Source organism: Pelophylax lessonae (genome assembly GCF_965119305.1).
Source record: "Pelophylax lessonae genome assembly, chromosome: 1".
In the NCBI taxonomy this organism is placed as follows: domain Eukaryota; kingdom Metazoa; phylum Chordata; class Amphibia; order Anura; family Ranidae; genus Pelophylax; species Pelophylax lessonae.
Genome location: NC_138768.1, coordinates 553,359,747 through 553,380,288, shown reverse-complemented (window position 1 = coordinate 553,380,288; position 20,542 = coordinate 553,359,747). Strand labels below are relative to the sequence as shown.

The 20,542-nt window shown below is 43.1% G+C and overlaps 1 protein-coding gene across 1 annotated transcript in view; it reads left to right on the top strand.

Annotated features, from left to right (window-relative positions):
• Window positions 1–20,542, top strand: part of LONP1 (lon peptidase 1, mitochondrial) — a 67,221-nt gene that overhangs the window by 9,767 nt on the left and 36,912 nt on the right. Inside the window, exons 2-4 of the mRNA XM_082255404.1 lie at window positions 12,665–12,753; window positions 18,293–18,412; window positions 19,308–19,527. Of these exons, the coding sequence (XP_082111530.1) occupies window positions 12,665–12,753; window positions 18,293–18,412; window positions 19,308–19,527 (429 nt within the window). The remainder of the gene's footprint in view (window positions 1–12,664; window positions 12,754–18,292; window positions 18,413–19,307; window positions 19,528–20,542) is intronic.

Genomic DNA, 20,542 nt, shown 5'->3' with positions numbered 1-20,542 from the left:
CAGCTCTAATATAAAATGCTTACCTCAAATACTCTGGCTCCAAAATGCATCCCAAATAAATGTATATAAGGCACATGAAACGGCATTCCACAAAAATTTACTCTCAGAGCTTTTAGGATATGTTAAAGCGGAAGCCCAGGCTAATACCTTTTTAATTCTCCCCTGCAATCATTAATGTGAGCGGAGTTCAGCCTTATGTGTCAAAATGAAAAAAAATCCCAGTTTTTTTCTCCCTTTTTATTTTGCGGTATTCAGTGCTATCACATGACTTCAAATCCTCTTCCTGCTGAGTCCAAGAGCAGCAAGTGGGTGTGGTTACTGAAAGCCAGTGACATCACTTCCAGGGAGGGGTGCTGTTCCTGTGTAGCCAGGGGCGTATACAGAATGGGAGGAGCTGATCATAGGTTCCCGCCCATTGTTCCCTCATCAGTGAGGATGCATTGTACATCCTAATTCATGAGAAAATGAAGAAATGATTCACACGGGGGAGAGGGGCACATTTACAGTATAGCTGTGCTGGGCTATGAATGAAGACTACCATAGGAGAAGGAAGCTGGACACGGGGGTAGGGACTGTCAGTGTAGCTGGAAGTGGTCTGGGGGTCTCAGCTCACAGTCTACAGTCATCATAGTACAGCCAATCACACTTAAGCCCCGTACACACGCGCCGAAAATTGGCAGGGAATTTTCGTCCAACGTCCGATCTGCCGATTTTCGGCTTGTTAGTATGATGCTTTCGACAACCGACTCCGACTTTTCGGCCGAAAAAAATCTGGTGTGCAGACTATAAAATTTTTGTTGGCCGTCAACATAACGGCCAATTTTCGTGCAGTCAATGCAGATTTCGACAGGGAAAAATCTGATAAGCAAGACTGGGCATGCTCAGAGAAGAAAGAACACAAAGAAAGCAAACCAACACATGACATCACTTCTGAAGTAGAATTTTGTTGGCCGAGAAAATTTGTGTGCAGTCTAGGCACATTCCAACCAACAAAACACAACTCTGGACAAAAGACGGACGATCGGTCGGCCAATAATTGTTGCGTGTGTACTAGGCTTTAGTCTACCTTTCCACTAGTGCATCTAATCAGTGGCACCCATTCCCATCTATTCGACTTTGAAAAAGTACCTGCACTACTTTTGATGCAACTTTTGATGTGACTGATCCAGATAGTGTAAATTTGGATCAAAGTTGCACTCCAAAGTCACACTCTACCCTATTGGCTACGTTTCCACTAGTGCGATTCTTAAGTTGTGCGATTTAGTGTGCGACTGAGTGCAGTTGTGATCCAACTTTGCACGCTGTGGATCAGTCGCATCAAAGTAGTGTAGGCACGTTTTCAATGTGGCATAACTGGGAACAGGTGCCATTGAAATCAATGGGCTGTGACTTGTCTTGCGACTGTGTGTCCAAAGTCGCATGATAAGTCGCACTAGTGGAAATGGAGGCTAAAACTCATTACTCACCTGTAATGAGCAATAGAAATGGATCTGTATCCTTCTACTCTTTCAAAACAGGTTCCTTTGTACCTTATTTCTTTCATATATTGCGTCTCGCTCTCTCACACTCTTCCCCCCCCCCCCCCCCAAACAAGGCAATGAAGACAGTAGATCATGTGAAGGATAGGAGGGTTGGGGTTGGGGTTGGGGCTGGGCAGGTCTAGTCATGCCTGTCTAAGAAAGACCGACAACCTTTTCAGGAAGTGAAAGACAGCTTAGCAAATTCAGATAAAGGGAGATAGTGTTGTCAGTGAAGAACAGGAAGAAGCTGTTTGTCCGGGTTAGATAAGACTTTCTAAGCTACACAAACAGCTAGCTGCTATCAAAGATAAAGATATTTAACATACTATTAATAGAAAAGATTTTAATTTTTGACCTTGAGTTTCCCTTTAAAGAGGTTGTAAACTCGTTAAAAGTTTTTTTTTTTTTTTCTTTTGCAACCTGCAAGAGAAAGACAGACATAATGAGCTAGTATGCATCGCATACTAGCTCATTATGAAATACTTACCTTAGAACGAGCCCCCGCCGTGCCGCTCTCTTACCTGTATGACGAGCGACATGTTCAGTCGCCCGTCTTCCGGGATCGCGGCATCCGGCCATCTGATTGGCCGGAGCGGCGGTGACGTCACTCCTGCGCACGCGCGCGGGAGCCGACGGTTACGGCACGGGGCTCTGAAGGAACGGCACGATCAGCCGTTCCTTCAGAGCGCATGCGCCATTGACGTCACTGGCTGCATTAAAGGTAAATATCTCCTAAACCGTACATGTTTAGGAGATATTTACAGTACCTATAGGTAAGCCTTATCATAGACAACATAGTACAACTTCCTGAGGAGGGTTTACTTCCTCTTTAATGTCTCCATATGCATCGGTCAGTAAAATGTCCTTCAGATTGATCTTAAAGGAGTTGTAAAGTCAGAAGGTTTTTTTTTATCTTAATGCATTAAGATAAAAAGCCTTCTGTGTGTAGCAGCCTCCCCAGCGCCCCCTAATACTTACCTGAGTCCATGTCTGTCCAACGATGTCTGCGACTGCTTCAGCTGTTCGAGACTCTCCCTTCCGATTGGCTGAGACACAGCGGTGGCGCCATTGGCTCCCGTGTCTTTCAATCAAAAACAGACAGGCTGAACCGAACGGACCATAAATAATATGGAAATAAACTGCGCTATCTATCCAATAGAAGCTGCCAGCACTACAATTGACATATAAAATTGTCCATAGAATATTAAAAAAGAAAACGTGCGGCGCTCAATAAATGTGCATCCAGTGAATTTTATACATATGAATTTAAAAATTGTATGCCATAAAAGTACTTTCATAAAACCCTAAGTGAGTCCACAGTTCATACAATAATTTGAAGAAAACTGGAAAGCTGAAGTGTTCAGATATCAAAGGTTGTCAGTAGGAAAGAACCCAACACCAACATTGAAGGTATATGCACTCGCCAGAAAGTATGGCCCCAGGTACCCTTTACTAAATGGGTCAAACAGACCATAGGATACTCATGGAAGAAAGAAGTCCAATTGTGAGGGACGATCAATCAGGCTGTATCCATATACTTCTGGATTAAGATGGCTTTATCTCCAGCAACGCACTGATATATAAAAACAAGCCAAAGTGGTCAAAAACACTTAGACATCCGCAGGTAACCAGCTTATAGCAAATAGAGTGATTTACAGGCAGGAACAAGTGACTCAGTTCGAGAGCTGGAGGAAGTGTCATCGGACTGCGAGTATGGTGATTAGGGCACTTGTATTACATTGATAACTTACAAGGTAATTTGCTGTGATGGCAGACGGGACCTGTAGTTCATTCATTCACACATCTCTGTGAATGATACCAGTAGAGCCCCCCAAAATAGTACAAAACTAAAGGTGACAGGGAGAAGAACCCCCCCACATGCTGTCCGCAGGGAAAGTCTGATTGCAACCAATCAGGGTGAATTCAAATTGCAACCATGTTATATGTTACACCCCAAATATGGGTGTAACATGTTTTGTGGTCTAAAAGGTGGAGTTAGCCTTTAATGTTCTCTGGAAGGGTTAGTTCCCATTGATAGTTCCTGATTCATCAAAAAGATGGTAGTCATTGAAAATGTTAAACCCAGACAAGAAGCGCATTCATTTATATTCACCTTTTGGATGAATTCCTAATCTATTCCATGCTTAGCTGTTCTACCTCTTCTGCCTTTCTTCATGGCCTAAGATAAGCTTGCATATTGTCTCTTCTCCTAAGGCTCCATTCACACCTGGGCGTTTTCAGCTCCAAAAACGCTCAAAAGAAACGCTTCCAAAACGCCCCATCAAGTAAAACCCCATTCATTTAAATGGCCCCTGTTCACATCTGAGCGTTTTGCAAAACGCCTGTAGCTGAAAAAAAGTACATGAACTTGTTTTTGGGCTGATTACCAGCGTTTTTGATAGATGTCAATGAAAAAATGCCTGAAAAAATTGCGGTAAAAAACGCTACGCTCAAGTGTGAATGCAGCCTAATGGAATGTGGTTTGCACTCGGTTTCCCTATGTCCCCTCAGTTTAATGACCAGGTTACACTTCCCCTGTTTTCATTTCTGAAGACCTGGTACACTTGCCCAAACAATGTGTTCAGCTGAACTATTGTGTGATGAGTCTGTAATGAATACCAGTGTGTTATATTCAGGGTGGATAGTGATTTAAATCAAGTCGATTTAAATGCATGATTTAAATCACTAGTAAAAAGGCTTCATTTAAATAAACTCAATTTAAATCATCATTTTTAAAGGGCAACTGTCATCTCTGACCCGCTGTTGACTCGCCAACAGTCCCATTCACTTTAATGGTACAGCTGGTGATACGGCAATGACAACAAGGTGAGGGACGTGGCGACAACAGGTGAGTGGATGCCCGCTAACAGGGGCTACCATGATGGATCTGAAATGACAGGTGCTCTTTAAATGTAAGGACTCATTCTTGCTGGTAGTTAGAATCTTTAATATTTGCAAACAAAATTAAGGTTTCCTATTTACAGCCCATTCACACTGCCGCGACATGATTTTGAGGGGCGACCTGTGAAGTCACGGTGCACAGCATGCACCGCGACCTCGGCGCGACTTGCACGGACTTCATATAATTGAATGCAAGTCGCCTCCAGGTCGCCCCAGAGTAGTACAGGACCCTTTTTCTAAGCCACTATTCAATGGCGAGCAACCGACCGCGACTTGTCAGGCGACCAAGTTGCCTGACAAGTCGCGCTAGTGTGAATGGACCCTTAGAATAATAAGCTGTCAGGTTAGTAAAACCGCAATATCAGAACCAATTTTAGGTTAATCACACATAGTTGAACTACTTAAATTCTTTTATTCAGTTAAAATAATAACGTTTATATTTCATATTCTTGTATTTGCTTAAATATCAAGGTTTAATAACTGAAGTACATAAACAAAATATCTTAAAAAAACAAAAGAACTTAAACTAAATATATATCAGCTGGGTCCACATAAAAAAAAACTTCAAACACGGTCTATTCGTCGCAGCACGTCTTCTCATGATGTTTCATTTGGGCCACCAGGCACTTCATTAAAATATTCCCAAACTGGGTCTCTTTTACGGCTTGCTGCCATTTTGCTCCTCAAGGGAGGAATAAAGCACTTCTAAGCAGCTTATAAACCTTGTGATCTTTCTGCACATAGCTTGAAGGTTTCACTTTATTTTTTACTGCTTGCCCCTCCTCCTCACACTTAGAGCCTAGCACAGTTGCATTCCTCTTCAAGCAATCCTACAGTTTGCATTGTACATAGATTTGAAAAACAATTGGATAAAGGAGTATTCCTGAACTTTGTTCAATCTCATGGTACTGTGAAATTGTGTGAATGCAGCAATACAGTGCATGTTATCTCAGCTTGCAGAGCTTGGATTTATTGAATGACCAAAAAATGTAAATATTGCAGAATATACAGCCTCATGCTACATAACTAAGCTCCATTTCATGCTGAATAAACTAAATTGTTAATATACCTTAAATAGAAAACTGTCTTTGGATAGAATGTTTTTTTTTTTTTTTTTTTACTCCAAAAGCATTTTTTTTTAATAAGTTTTGATAACAATCAAAAAATCAGATTTAAATAATAAAAAAAAAAACCAATTTTTTTTATCAATTTTTATTCACTCTGTGTTTTCAGTTAATATACGTTATGAGTCAATATTGCAGTGTTTGTGGTAATGCAACTTTTATGAGACTTGTAGAGTTTTGCATGCTTTCTCTTCTATATTCTGTTTTGATAAATAAGGAGCTTTGTAAATTAACCTTAGTGATAGCTGTCAGTGGCCCAGTACCATCCCTCCCTTCTTAAAGCGGAATTCCAGGAATTATCTTTATTGCCAATTTACAATTAGTCCAGTTCAGCATGGTATAATTATCCATATCTTATATCTGTAGAGCCAGTAGGAGTGCTGAAAACCACTGTAATAACCCATGTTTCATACAGTTATAAGCGTGATCTTCCAGGTTCTGTTCGAGTGGCAATCCCTCTGCACACTGAGCACACTTGCTCAACACCACCATGTATTTTTTTTATAATGAACACAAGGCATTCTCTAATTGGACGAAGTGGAAAGGAAGGGAGGATGAGATCACGATCCAACCTGATCAGAGAGCACCTTGGATTTATTGAAAAAAACTAGGTGTCCTCTGAATGGTGGCAGTGCAGAGCAAGCAAACCCCTGCGTTGAGTATGCAGAGGGAAAGCCGCCTAAGTAGAACCTGGAAGATCGTAGTTGGCATCGTATGTAGCACAGGCTACTACAGAGGTTTTCAGAAAAAGATTAGTGCTGCTCAGCACCCTACTCCTGCGCTCAGAACCTGGTCCTCAGGCTGCCTCAATCTTGGAACTTGTTCTCATTCTTGGCACCCACTATGGCTAGGCTTTGCTGCCCTCTACGACCGGGGCGGTCGACCAAACACTGTAAATACAAAGCAAAGAAAGGGCGCACCAGCCTAGCGCATTATCCTCAGCAAGTTTATTGATAATAAAAGGATAAAAATCAGCTACTCAGAAACATGCGTGAAAGTCAAGCATTTCAATTCCATAAAGCAGCATCTTTACAGGAGTCCAATATCTCATGGAAGCGGAGGGCTGACGCGTTTCGAGGCCGTGCCTCTTCCTCAGAGCCTGGAGGCCATGACTAAGTCCATGGCTTAAATATGGTAGCCTACAGAGGTTTTCAGCCTCCCCAACTGCTTTTCAGAAATAAAGATATGGATAATTACATCACCAAGCTGAACCAATGTGTGTTTACAATAAGGTTTATTCCTGGAGTTGCAGTTTACCGGCTGTTGAACTACTATATCAAACGCATATGGAAGGGAAAGGACATGTACAACTTTTAATCATTGAGGATTCAGTGAACTCTAAGATCTATTGGGAAATTCTGCCAAAAAAAAGTTAGGATGTATATCTGTGATCAAAAATTCAAAAGAAGTTGGGCCATGCACAAAGCTTGATTTTATATTTCCAGAGAATATGCACTGCAAATAGAAAAATAAGCTGCTTACTTTGTATAAAAACCCCTTTATTCACTATAAGTGAATCCCATCACCGAACAAATGCCTTTTCCTTTGCCTTTTCCAAAAGAAGGAGCCTGTACAGATTGGAGAATGTTTAGCTTTCCTGTACCTTTTCAAAGTAAAAAAGAATGGGTACAATGGCAGCGTAATCTGCTACTTCTGACCACTTTAGCAGAAAGACAAATGTTTGTCGAGTGGCTTATATCATAAAACGTTTACAATACCTTGTAAAGTACAACACGTAAAACTGGAAAAATAAAAACTTGTGTAAAAACTGTAAGGAGAAAAAAATGTTTTACTTGTTTGAATGTAACCTAATGCCCTAATATGCCCCCAGCTGACACTGTCTGTCACATTGGTTTTTACGTCAGTCATTGGGTCCTTACAATGGCATGCAGTTTAGCCCTCATTGGCTGGCAAGCAAAACTACAAGGGTTTGGCTGACTTTTTTAATATATATATATATATATATATATATATATATATATATATATATATATATATATATATATATATATATATATATATATATATATATATATATATATATATACACACACACACACACACACACACACACACACACACACACACACACACACACACACACACACACACACACACACACACACACACACACACACACACACACACACACACACACACACCTCGAAAAAATCACATGCTCAGGGTGAACCTGCTCTCATCTGTGAAAAGCACAGGGCACCCGTGGTGGACCTGCCAATTCTGGTGTTTAATGGCAAATGGCAATCGAGCTGCACGGTACTGGGCAGTGAGTACAGGCCCCACTAGAGGAAGTTGGGCCCTCAGGCCACCCTCATGAAGTCTGTTTCTAAATGTTTGGTCAGAGACATTCACACCAGTGGCCTGCTGGAGGTCATTTTGTAGGGCTCTGGCAGTGCTCATCCTGTTCCTCCTTGCACAAAGGAGCAGATACCGGTCCTGCTAATGGGTTAAGGACCTTCTTTAGCCCTGTCAAGCTCTCCTAGAGTAACTGCCTGTGCAAACTCTATAGGATCCAGATATATACAGTACCTCACAAACCTGAGTACACCCCTCACATTTTTGTAAATATTTTATATCTTTTCATGTGATAACACTGAAGAAATGACACTTTGATACAATGTAAAGTAGTGAGTGTACAGCTTGTATAACAGTGTCAATTTGCTGTCCCCTCAAAATAACTCAACATAGCCATTATTGTCTAAACCGTTGGCAACAAAAGTGAGTACACCCCTACGTTAAAATTTCCAAATTGGGCCCAATTAGCCATTTTCCCTCCCTGATGTCATGTGACTCGTTAGTGTTACAAGGTCTCGGGTGTGAATGGGGAGCAGATGTGTTAAATTTGGTGTTATCGCTCTCACTTTCTCATACTGGTCACTGGAAGTTCAACATGGCGCCTCGTGGCAAAGAACTCTCTGAGGATCTGAAAAAAATAATTGTTGCTCTACACATAAAGATGGCCTAGGCAATAAGATTGTCAAGACCCTGAAACTGAGCTGCAGCATGGTGCCCAAGACCATACAGCGGTTAAACAGGAGAGTTTCCACTCGGAACAGGCCTAGCCATGGTCTACTAAAGAAGTTGATTGCACGAGCCCAGCGTCCTATTCAGAGGTTGTCTTTGGGAAATAGACATATGAGTGCTGCCAGCATTGCTGCAGAGGTTGAAGGGGTGGGGGGTCGGCTCGTCAGTGCTCAGACCATACTCCGCACACTGCATCAAATTGGTCTGCATGGTTGTCGTCCCAGAAGGAAGCCTCTTCTAAAGATGATGAACAAGAAAGCCCCCAAACCGTTTCCTGAAGATAAGCAGACTAAGGACACGGATTACTGGAACCATGTCCTGTGGTCTGACGAGACCAAGATAAACTTTTTTGGTTCAGATGGTGTCAAGCGTGTGTGGCGGCAACCAGGTGAGGAGTACAAAGACAAGCGTGTCTTGTCTACAGTCAAGCATGGTGGTGGAGTGTCATGATCTGGGGCTGCTTGAGTGCTGCCGGCACTGGGGAGCTACAGTTCATTGAGGGAACCATAAATGCCAACATATACTGTGACATACTGAAGCAGGGCATGATCCCCTCCTTTCGGAGACTGGGCTGCAGGGCAGTATTCCAACATAGCGACCCAAAACACCCCTCAAAAATGACCACTGCCTTGCTAAAGAAGCTGAGGGTAAAGGTGATGGACTGGCCAAGCATGTGTCCAGACCTAAACCCTATTGAGCATCTGTGGGGCATCCTCAAATGAAAGGTGGAGGAGTGCAAGGTCTTTAACATCCACCAGCTCAGTGATGTCATCATGAAGGAGTGGAAGAGGACCAGGGCCAGCGCTACCAGTAAGGCAAATTAGGCAGCCGCCTAGGGCGCACTGCCACTGGTTTCCCTACTCAGTCCCCCTCTCCTAAGTCCCGCCGCCTGTGCTGTGCAGCCGCCCTGGACCAACACTAAGTGTAGGCACCGTGGACGCACTGAGGAACAGACCTGATGTCACAGTCTTCCGAGTCCTGACAGTCTCCAGGCAGTGACAGAACAGGCGGTCCGCGCCTCTATGATCAGTGACAGGACAGGTCACAGTATGTGACCTGTTTGTGTCTCTAACTCAGAAACTCTCTGGTGCCAGTGCAGCTTTGGAAGTGGTGATCGTCTGATTCGTCCATCCCTGGCTGGTCCCTCCCATCAGTGCCATCAATCCCATGATGAGCTCTGCTCTGCCCTTCTTCCCTCCCCATCTGCAGAGTCGCGTGACGTGACATTCCGATCAGTGGCGCGGGGTCATTACCTGGCTGGAGGTCGTGTGTGTGTCAGCTGGAGCCTGGAGGACTTTGAGCCTGAACTGGAGACACCACTGAGGCAGGGTTTGTGCCTGGAAAGTGGAGACAGAGAATCCTTGGCAGCAGAGTCCTGCTGGTGAGTGAACAGTAAAGAACACAGTGAGTTTCTTTAGCTGACTGTATAGTGTGTATACTTCTCAAATGTGTGATTTCTTTATTTTCTTCCTTCCGCCATGCAGACCAATTTGATGCAATGTGCGGCGTATGGTCTGAGCACTGACAGGCTGACTCCCCACCCCTTCAACCTCTGCAGCAAAGCTGGCAGCACTCATACGTCTATTTCCCAAAGACAACCTCTGGATATGACACGGAGCATGTGCACTCAACCTCCTTGGTCGACCATGGCGAGGCCTGTTCTGAGTGGAAACTGTCCTGTTAAACCGCTGTATGGTCTTGGGCACTGTGCTGCAGCTCAGTTTTAGGGTCCTGGCAATCTTCTTATAGCCTAGGCCATCTTTATGTAGATTAGCAATTCTTTTTCTCAGATCCTCAGAGAGTTCTTTGCCATGGGGTGCCATGTCGAACTTCCAGTGACCAGTATGAGAAAATGAGAGCGATAACACCAAATTTACCACCCCTGCTCCCCATTCACACCTCAGACCTTGTAACGAGTTACATGACATTGGGGAGGTAAAATTGACATTTTGACTTAGGGGTGTACTCACTTTGTTGCCAGTAGTTTGGACATGAATGGCTGTGTATTGAGTTATTTTGAGGGGACAGCAAATGTACACTGTTATACAAGCTATACACTCACTACTTTACATTGTAGCAAAGTGTCACTTCTTCAGTGTTGACACGTGAAAAGATAGAATAAAATGTTTACAAAAATGTGAGGGGTGTACTCACTTTTGTGAGATACTGTGTGTATGTATGTATGTGTGTATGTATGTGTATATATGTATGTATATGTGGGTGTATGTATGTATGTATGTATGTGTGTGTGTATATATATATATATATATATATATATATATATATATATTACTAGACATTAAGCCCGTTAAATTAACGGGCGCTAGAACATATGTAGCGTCCCTGTTGCCCTAGCAACATCGGGAACACGCGCAGAACTGACCGAGCGGCTCTCGCGTGCGAGCGCGCACCCACCGCGTGCCCGCGCACACCGGCTGCTTCAACATTTTCGCCAGGCCTGAAGTCTCTGTGCTCCAAGTCCCAACGGCTGTCCGTGGGGAACATGCACAGTAGCGCAATCCCACGGACACAGGGACTGGACGCAGAGACACTTGTACTTTATATAGTAAGATTACAATGGGGGGAGAGGGGGTTTCCATGGTGACGGTGAGGTGAAGTTGTGTCGGGCCGCTCACCTGTGTGATGATATGACAGGAGGAAGGGGAAGGGGATGTCGCTCACCTGTACAGTAGCAGTGTACAGCCCTGTATCCGGGCGGCGGCAGGCCCTCTCCGGGTGGTGATATCCCAGCCGCCTGACTCGTCTTTGTCTCCCGGCCGCCATGTTGACACTCAGCACCGCCCACCTTCCACCCCCCACCTCAACACTCTCTCACACACACACACACACATGCACACACACAGACTGGCCGAGCGGCCCCGCGGGGGGAACTCTGGGAGTTGTAGTTCCCGACACCTCCAGCTTCTCCCCGGGGAGCGAGGCGCCGGGACTACATCTCCCAGAGAGCAGCGCGGGCAGACTGGGCAGGGCATTATGGGGGAGGCGGGGCTCCGCTCATGCCCTAACAGACTGAAGTAGGGTGGGGCGAAGGTGCCCGCCGCTTTAACATTTTTGCCCGGCCGGCCGAAGTCTCTGCGCTCCAAGTCCCAACGGCTGTCCGTGGGGCACATGCGCAGTAGAGCAATCCCACAGACATGGGGACTGGACGCTGAGACACTTGTACTTTTATATAGTAATATATATATATATATATATATAAAATAAAAAAAAAGCTGGTGCTGGCAGGAGCGATGGATAAAATGTGTTATTAAACTATTTTTTTAGACATAAGATTGGTTGAACATGGATCGTGGGTGCTGTGAATAACTACATTTGTGCCCTCTCACTGTTAAAAAAAAAAAATTGCTGCAAGTTTTTAAATTTCAAGACCATCCTTCTCAGGCAAGATATCTGCCCATTGATGGTCTCCTTCAGATGAAGTTTGCGCCCTAGGAACTCTTGCCACGAATGCCTAGACAATTGCAATTTTAAGGACAAAAGGGTTTCTAAACCACCACTGTGTTTTTTTTTTTTTTTTTTATTATTTGAAAATGCTTTTTAGTTAACTGACCTTGCATGCATCACTTTTTGACATGTACAGCCTTGGTGTGATGGCCTTGTGATTTTAACCGCAGTCTGTTGAAATGTCACTTGCAGCAAATACACAATAATTTAATCGTCCACTGTACATCCAGAGTTGCTGGATTAAAGTACAGATACAGCCATTCTTTCCAAACTGCATGCAGCAGTTTCAGGCTAGTTGGCCGTCAAGGCAGCGTATGTAAACCATGACTTTTATAAGGTAGGGCTTATGGACCAACTCAATAAATCACAGACAAATGATTGTAAGATGGATTAAAAGGACTACCCCCATCGCTTTCAAGAAAAACAAAAATGTAATTTCCAGCTTCCAGGCCTTTTGTATGTGCAAACACAGATTCAGTTTCAGAATGAATGCAGTGTATATACTAAGACTGCTTGACAATTATATATGTAGATTATCAGAGCTAAATTATTTATAAATTCTTTTTTTTTTTTTTATATATACTAATGTATTTTTATTCTCAACTAAAGGTCAAAAACCAAAATCTTATGGCTCTTCTGAGGCGTAAAGTAAGGCTTGCCCAACCATATGCTGGAGTTTTTCTCAAGAGAGATGACAAGTAAGTATGAATAAGCTTTGTAAAGCAGGGGTGGGCAAATCTAGATCAAATTCAGAAGCCAGCCATTACATTTATCTAATTTAAAATCAATAGAAAAGATCCACATTAGTTAGGTACCAGCTGCCATTGCCGGTAAGGGAGTCCAGCAGTGAAGCCTTGCGGCATCACGAGCGGGTCCCTAATGTGCATGCACAAAGCACGCTGCGCATTCGGATTGGCTCGGCGGCGGGGGAAGGAGCAGGAGGGGCCCAAACTTCCAAGGGATAGCGGCACCGTCTCCCGGAAGTGGGGAAGGGTACCTGTCAAAAACAGGTACTCGTTTCCCCCTCCCCCCCTGAAAGGTGCCAAATGTGTAACCCCAGGGGCAGAGGAAGCAAATGAGCTGAAGTTTCACTTTTGGGTGGAACTCCGCTTTAAGGTAAAAATATCTTCCGCTTGCTGTTCTCCCCACCCACCTATCAGAATACTTGCCGAAGTCCTTTTTTGATCCAGGGCTGTGCCTGACTGCAGCAGTGCTGGTTTCTCTTCTTGATCTCACAGGACATTTGCTCCCGCTACTGTCATTCTTTTCCTAGAAGTAGGGGGATGGGCTGAGGTGCACTGCCTGACTCTATGGAAGCACACAGACCGTCCCTGGAGCACACCTGCACATGTGCCCCCATAGAAAGTGGCTTGCTATGATGGCACATGCAGAAGAGGCAGGGTGAAGAGTGCCAGTGGAGGACCCCAGAAGAGGAGGTAAGGGACCATTCTGCAATATCCTTGGCATAGAGTAGGTAAGTATAAACTTCTTTATTTTAGGGGGAAAAAATTAGCTTTAAAGAGGAAGTAAACCCTCCTCTACAACTTGTACCTATAGGTAAGCCTATAATAAGGCTTACCTATAGGTACTGTAAATATCTCCTAAACATGTACCGTTTAGGAGATATTTACCTTAGAAGCATCCAGTGACGTCACTGGCGCAGGCGCACTGAAGGAACGGCCGCTCGTGCCGTTCATTCAGAACTCCGTGCCGTGACTGTCGGCTCCCGCGCGCGTGCGCGGGAGTGACGTCACCGCGCCTCCGGCCAATCAGATGGCCGGATGCCGCGATCCCGGAAGACGGGCGACTAGACATGTCGCCCGTCATCCAGCTAAGCGGACGGCACGGCGGGGGCTCGTTCTAAGGTAAGTATTTCATAATGAGCTAGTATGCATCGCATACTAGCTCATTATGTGTTTCTCTTGCAGGGTAAGTAAGAAAAAAGAAAATAAAAAAAGAGTTTACAACCTCTTTAACAGTGATGGAATTTTTCCAGTGATTTCCTTTTTTGCCCAAAAGTATATAAACAAATACATTGCCTCTGTATTCTTTTTATATGTTTAGTTGATTTTTAATCAGGTAGTACGGGCCCTTTCACACGGGCGTTCCGCATGTCCGTATATCCTATTTTTTTGCGGATGATATACGGACATAATGTATGTCAATGGCATTGCGGATGACCATCCGCTGACATCCGATTTTCATCCTTTCAGTTCTGTTCCGTTTTTTTGGAACGGAACAGAACCCTGTTTTTTTGTTCTGTTAAAAAAATGGAACGGATGCAAAATCGGATGTCAGCGGTGTCATCCGCTGACATCCGCAATGCCCATAGACATACATTATGTCCGTATATCATCCGCAAACGGATGGGATGATATGCGGACATACGGAGCGGATGACACAAGTGTCATCCGCTCCGTGAAAAAAAAAAAAAAGCACCGGAGCGGAACAAAAAAACTGAATGGCCGTGTGAAAGAGGCCTACGTTTTTTATTTTTTGTGTAAAGGCTGTTTCAAAATCCATTTTCAAACAATAACAAAGTATAACTCATGGTGGGCAAGTATGAGCAAACAATACTGATTGGCCTTCATTTTCTGCATAAGCAAATATAGTAACATAAACTGCAGGTCAAATAATGAATTATAAAGGAAGGATGAAAGAGTAGTGCAGCAGGGACTACGATAACCAAGGAGTTGGTTATCTTTCGAATATAGCGCTTACGGCGTTTTACTCAACATTGAGCATTTGTGGGAAGGCAAAGAGACAACCAATTTTGGTCTATAAGTTTATGGGCAAGGAAAAATAAGTGTTTCAACATTAAATTAGAACTATATGTTACAATTTTATTTTTTCCATTATGGATAGAGTAAGGGAGGGTTGTAACCCCTGTCTGATTATTTTTTTTTCGCCATCTCTGTCCCATTGCTGTGTTTTTCCTTTACTTCCGGTCTCATAGCCAAACAGGAAGTAAGAGGAAATCCCGGAAAATTTGGGGAGTTCCTTGTGGACCCCCAGGTCACCAGAACTAGTGTCCCCATTGGAACATTTATTACTTTTCTGGGGACAACCCAAAATTTTGCAGTTTTCTTTTAATTTCACTTTCAATGTTAATAGTAAACAGGACAAATAGTGTGAATCTCTATAACGGGGCACAGACCGCAAAAAATAAAAAATTGACAGGTATTCTAATCTATTCCTACTCTACTTTAACTTAGAGGATGATGAAACAATGTCCTCCAGTAGAATGCTCAAGATCGCTACCTTAGGATCTAGGGATAAAGAAATTGAACATATATCTTGAGCCGCTTGAAAAATGCTAGTCCAGTATCTTAAAAGTTTAGGGCAGCTCCAAAGCATGTGAATTAAGATTAAGGAGCTATCAGAGTTTGAGCATCTTGGGCATCAAGGTGAGTCGGTTCTTCCCCCCCTGGAATGTAGTTTTTGAGGGGCGCAGTAGACCCTGTGCAGTTTGAATAGCTGCTTGAATTTCTGGGAAGGAGAAGTAGATACAGTTGGTACTGGCTCTAGTGCAGCTGTCCAATGATCTTCATCAATGTTGTCCTGTCTCCATCCCTCTCCACATTGCAATTGCATTTTAGAAGCTACAGCAAGTGTGAGAACAGAATATATATGGCGACGTTGCTAGTACCTAAAGAATGTCTTGAGTTGGTATTGGTCTACCAGTGACTGAACGGGTAGCAGCACATTATTAGTAAAATGCTGACATAGGTAAATTATACCTGCCTTCTTCCGGATAACCAGGATTATCCCATATGGGCATATATTGGGAGTAGCCTGAGTGGTCTACTATTGTTTGTGTAGATTTCCAATTTTAGTGAATTAGCAAAAAGGTGGGATATTTCTGCATAGTGTAGAAGCGGTTGGCCTCTAATGAAGAGACCAGGGGGTCCTGAGACATTTGGGACAAACACCCTTTCAACGGGGTCTTGGAATGCCAGTTTTCTCCACCTAGGGATTTGTTGATAACCTGGGAGGCCAGAAAATATAATTTGAGGTTGGGAACTGCCCGTCCTCCACCATCCTTTTGGAAGCTGGAGTGCCTTCAGCTTAATTCTAGGCCATATCCTCTAAACCTAGGAATTAATTTTTCTAAACACTTCTCTGGATATCTATATAGCAGCATTATGAAGAAGCTACACTCCTTGTGGCAGCCACAACATTTTAAACAGATTGATCCTGTCTACGAAAAACAGGCATTTTATAACAAGCTGCACAATTATTTTTCCATTTAGTTAAGAGTGGATCAATATTCAGAGTAACATATTCAGATATTGTAGCGGAAACAACCCCTAGATAATTAAAAGATGAGACCAAAGCTGTTTGGCTATCTGTAGGTGTAAGTGGATACAGAATGGGATCTAGCAGTAAGAGGACCGATTTATCCCAATTAAAATTGATTCCAGAAAAGGACCCATATGAAGAAATCGGAGACCTAACAGTCACCAAAGTTTTTGTTGTTTCCCCAAGGAACAAAAAAGTGTCATCTGCATGAAGCGTGATCCTGCCCTCTCCAGTAGATCTACAAAAAACAGGGTTGTCTGTGGATGGCCGCATAGCAGCAGAAGGTGGCTCTAATGCCAGAGCAAAGAGGGAGGAGACTAAGGACACTCCTGTCTGGTAACACGGGAGAGAGAATGGGGTCTGATAACACTAAATTTACTTGTATACGGGCCTTAGGTGTCGAAAAAATAATTTTTATCCGTGGAATGAAACAGGGGCCAAAGTACAAATTCCACTCTATGCTATCAAAGGCTTTGGCTGTGTCTATTGAAAGAATGGCCATATTGCCCGTATTAGTTGGAAGGACTTGTAGATTGAGAAATAATCTTCTAATACTTTGAGCTGTGGATCTAGTTGGTACGACGCCCTCCTGGTCAGGATGGATTATATCGCCGATAAACTTAGATGAATGGTTAGCAAGCACTTTTTCAAGACGCTTAATATTGGATGTTAAAAGGGAAATTGGTGTTTATGATTCTGGTTTAAGGGGATTTTTTGTCAGGCTTCAAGAGAACAACTATAATCGCTTCATTCATAAAAAGAAGGAAGAGTTTGAGGTCATTAGCTTCATTAAATACAGCCAACAGTTCTGGGAGCCTTATTAGGTGAGCCAAACTGAGCCTTTTTTTAGCTCTTTTAGAGGAATAGGAGAGTCCAGTTTAGAATGTGCTGAAAGAGTGGGCAAATTATTAGTGTAGGAATATTAAGGCATTTTCCTAGTAGGATACCTTACTGCTGTATAAATTGTGGTAGAAATAGCTAAACACTAAAAGGCTCGGTTCACATTTATGCGATGCGGGAAGGCTGCGAATTCGCAGCCTGTTCCCGCATCGCACACGCACCCCCGGCAGTTCACACTGCCATATGCGATCCGCTGGGGGTGTCAATGTAATCTTAACGACACCCCCAGTTTGATCGCATATCGCAGTGCGATCGTGCAGTTCGCACAGGAGCGGATCGCACAAGTGTAAACTGCTGTGCGATCCGATCCTGATGCGGCTGCAAAAATGCCTCCTGTGCGTGTTTGCTGCGGGTGCGATGCGAATTTAGCCATACAGTTTGTATGGCTAAACTCGCACCGCACAGCCGATCGCATGTAATGTCGGAGCAGTGCGCTCCGACATTACATGCGAACCCCGCACACGCACAAGTGTGAACCGGGGCTAAATGTGAATCGAGCCTAAGGCTTTGTCTGAGTGAGATGTTTCAGTGGTATCATTAATTGCACTCAATTGACGTAGTCAGAGGTCGTTGGTATTTAGCTATAATGGCCAGGAGGTACAGGAAAAAATCAAGTGGGTGGCAGAGATACAAATAAAAAATACAAAACGTTACTATTACAAAGTTAAAACCTAGATACAGGCCTAAAATTGTTTGTATGTATGTTGTCTTGAGTAAGATCACAGATCTATGCAAAACTGTATGACATAAGCAATAGATTCTAAATAACCCTCAATCAAAAAAGGCACATATAATTTTTGCAGCAAGTTAAATTATGTCCACATGCAGGGTTTTGAGACTAGTGCTTCCTCAGGGGCAATCCAAATAAATACACATGAACGTTCCACATACTTATTTCTCAAGGCAACATAGTAACAACATGATATTAATAATAATATATATATATATATATTGTGTGTGGGTTTTTTTTTTTTTTTTTCTCAGTCAGTAAAACTTTTTCTCCTTTTTTTTTTTTTTTTTTTTTGTGAATAATAGTAATGAGTCAGATTTGGTTGGAAGCCTGGATGAAATCTACCACACTGGTACATTTGTTCAGATCCATGAGATGCAGGACATGGAAGACAAGCTACGAATGATTGTCATGGGTCATAGGAGGTATGTGTTTTGATCCAGGTATTGGTATTCACTACTGTTATTATCCACAAAGAAATTCATCCTTCTAGAAGAAGCACGTTATGAACCATTATAAAACCTTTGTAGGAAGCATTATTTTTCTTTTTTCCAACTTTTTTCATGCCAATCTGTCTCATTAGGCCGCCCGGGATTCCAGATGCAAGGGGTGATAAATACACAGAAAAAGTTACACCTTGCTAAGTTAGAAGCAGCCTGATTTAAAAATAATTGGTAAATGTCCAACTAATATTTTATTGCAATTGGACCCTACATAGCTAAATCTAGCCATGTATTGTGACTATTCCTTCTTTCCGAGCTATTTGCTCCTGGCATCACCTGTAAGGATTTGGCTATGTATCAGAAAGTTTTGGATCAGAATCTTTGACAAAGCAAGCTGGCTTTCAGCCTCTAGGGGACTGTGCCAATGGGCTTTTGTATACATCGAGCAGGTTTTTGATCCCCATATTATAGGTCTATGAGAATAAAAAGCCTTCCTGGAGCAGGTCAAATGCACCTTTTTACTTCTGAATGAACTCAGATGCGTCTCATATGGATGTCAAACTGATGCCATTGACACAAGCCAAAAGCCCATCGACACAGGTCCTAATATGAGCAGCTATTCAAGTTGCATGCTGAAGGCAAGACCACTTAGGGTTACTGTAAGTGATCATACAGTATAGTGTCCATGAATCCCCTTGTTACAGGACGATGAAAGAGATAAGATTCAGTTTAAAGAATTTCAGTTTTTACATTAGACCTTCAACTAGCTGAGGCTGCTGGAGACTTTAGTATATTTGTAATAAAACCAAAATCTTCAGATTATTTGAAATGAAATAAAAAGTCTAATATGAATTGAATTATTAATTCTAATATGCAGGATCCGCATCAATAAGCAGCTAGAAATTGAAGCTGATGATCCAAAGCCTGAGGAGAAAGCAGATGGGAAAAAAAAACGAAGAAGTTCAGCAACCAGGAACACCAATGAGGTTGACAAGAGAGAGCAAGTGGTTGTGGATCCAAACTCCCCGCCAGGAGTCCTTATGGTTGAGGTAGACAATGTGACACATGAGGAATTCCAGATCACCGAAGAAGTAAAAGTAAGAACATGATCTCTTGCATTGTTTTTTTATTGCATATATAGTAGTCCTAAGATAGCTGTTGACAGCCAACATGACAGATACAGAAAACAAATGTAATAATACTGGAAAATGTAACAAGAATATTTATAGATGCCTTTTCGCCAAGGTTCCCCCTCCTTACAGCTTGGCACAGATGATCAAAAAAAGCATGTGCATTTAAGCAGCCTGGGACAAAACTAACTATTCTAAGTTTTGGTTGTGGTATATATAGGACCAGTTCATGACTTCTGACCAAACCCCCTTGAAGGCAACATTACCTTTTTAAATACTTGGTCAGTTGGTAATGACATTCCTTTGGTATGAAGTCAGCTAATTTAACCAGGCTTAAAGCGGAGTTCCGGGCACAAAAACGATATTTTTTTTTGTGCCCCTCCGCTAGGTATGCCTCACCTGAAAAGGAATTGGATAGTTATTTTTTTTTGTTTACTTACCTTGCAATTGAAGATCGAAGATACTCACCTCAGAGTACTTCCTCCCTCGGAGCCGCGGCTCACCCCGTCACTTCCTGCCTCGCTATGATTCCTAGGAGCTGAACGTCACAGCTCCCATGAATCAATGCGACGGCACCGGCCCCGCTCTTCATTTCCGGGCGACGCCGCATTCCCCTGCTAAACAGCTTCTGGGCATGCCGGAGCCGCGGTGACGTCACTCCCGCACGGGACGTCACTCCCGGGAGCCGACAGTCACGGCACGGGGCTCTGAAGAAATGGCACCAGCGGCCGTTCCTTCAGAGCGCATGCACCAGTGACGTCACTGTCTGCATGTAAGGTAAATATCTCCTAAACGGTACATGTTTAGGAGATATTTACAGTACCTATAGGTAAGCCTTAATATAGACTTACCAATAGGTAAAAGTGTCAGAGGAGGGTTTACTTCCTCTTTAAAATTAATTCTCAGATATCGTGAGCCAATAGAAGAAAATATTTCTTTCTCCATCAGAAACCCTTATCTGTTTTGTCTCCACAACTATCGG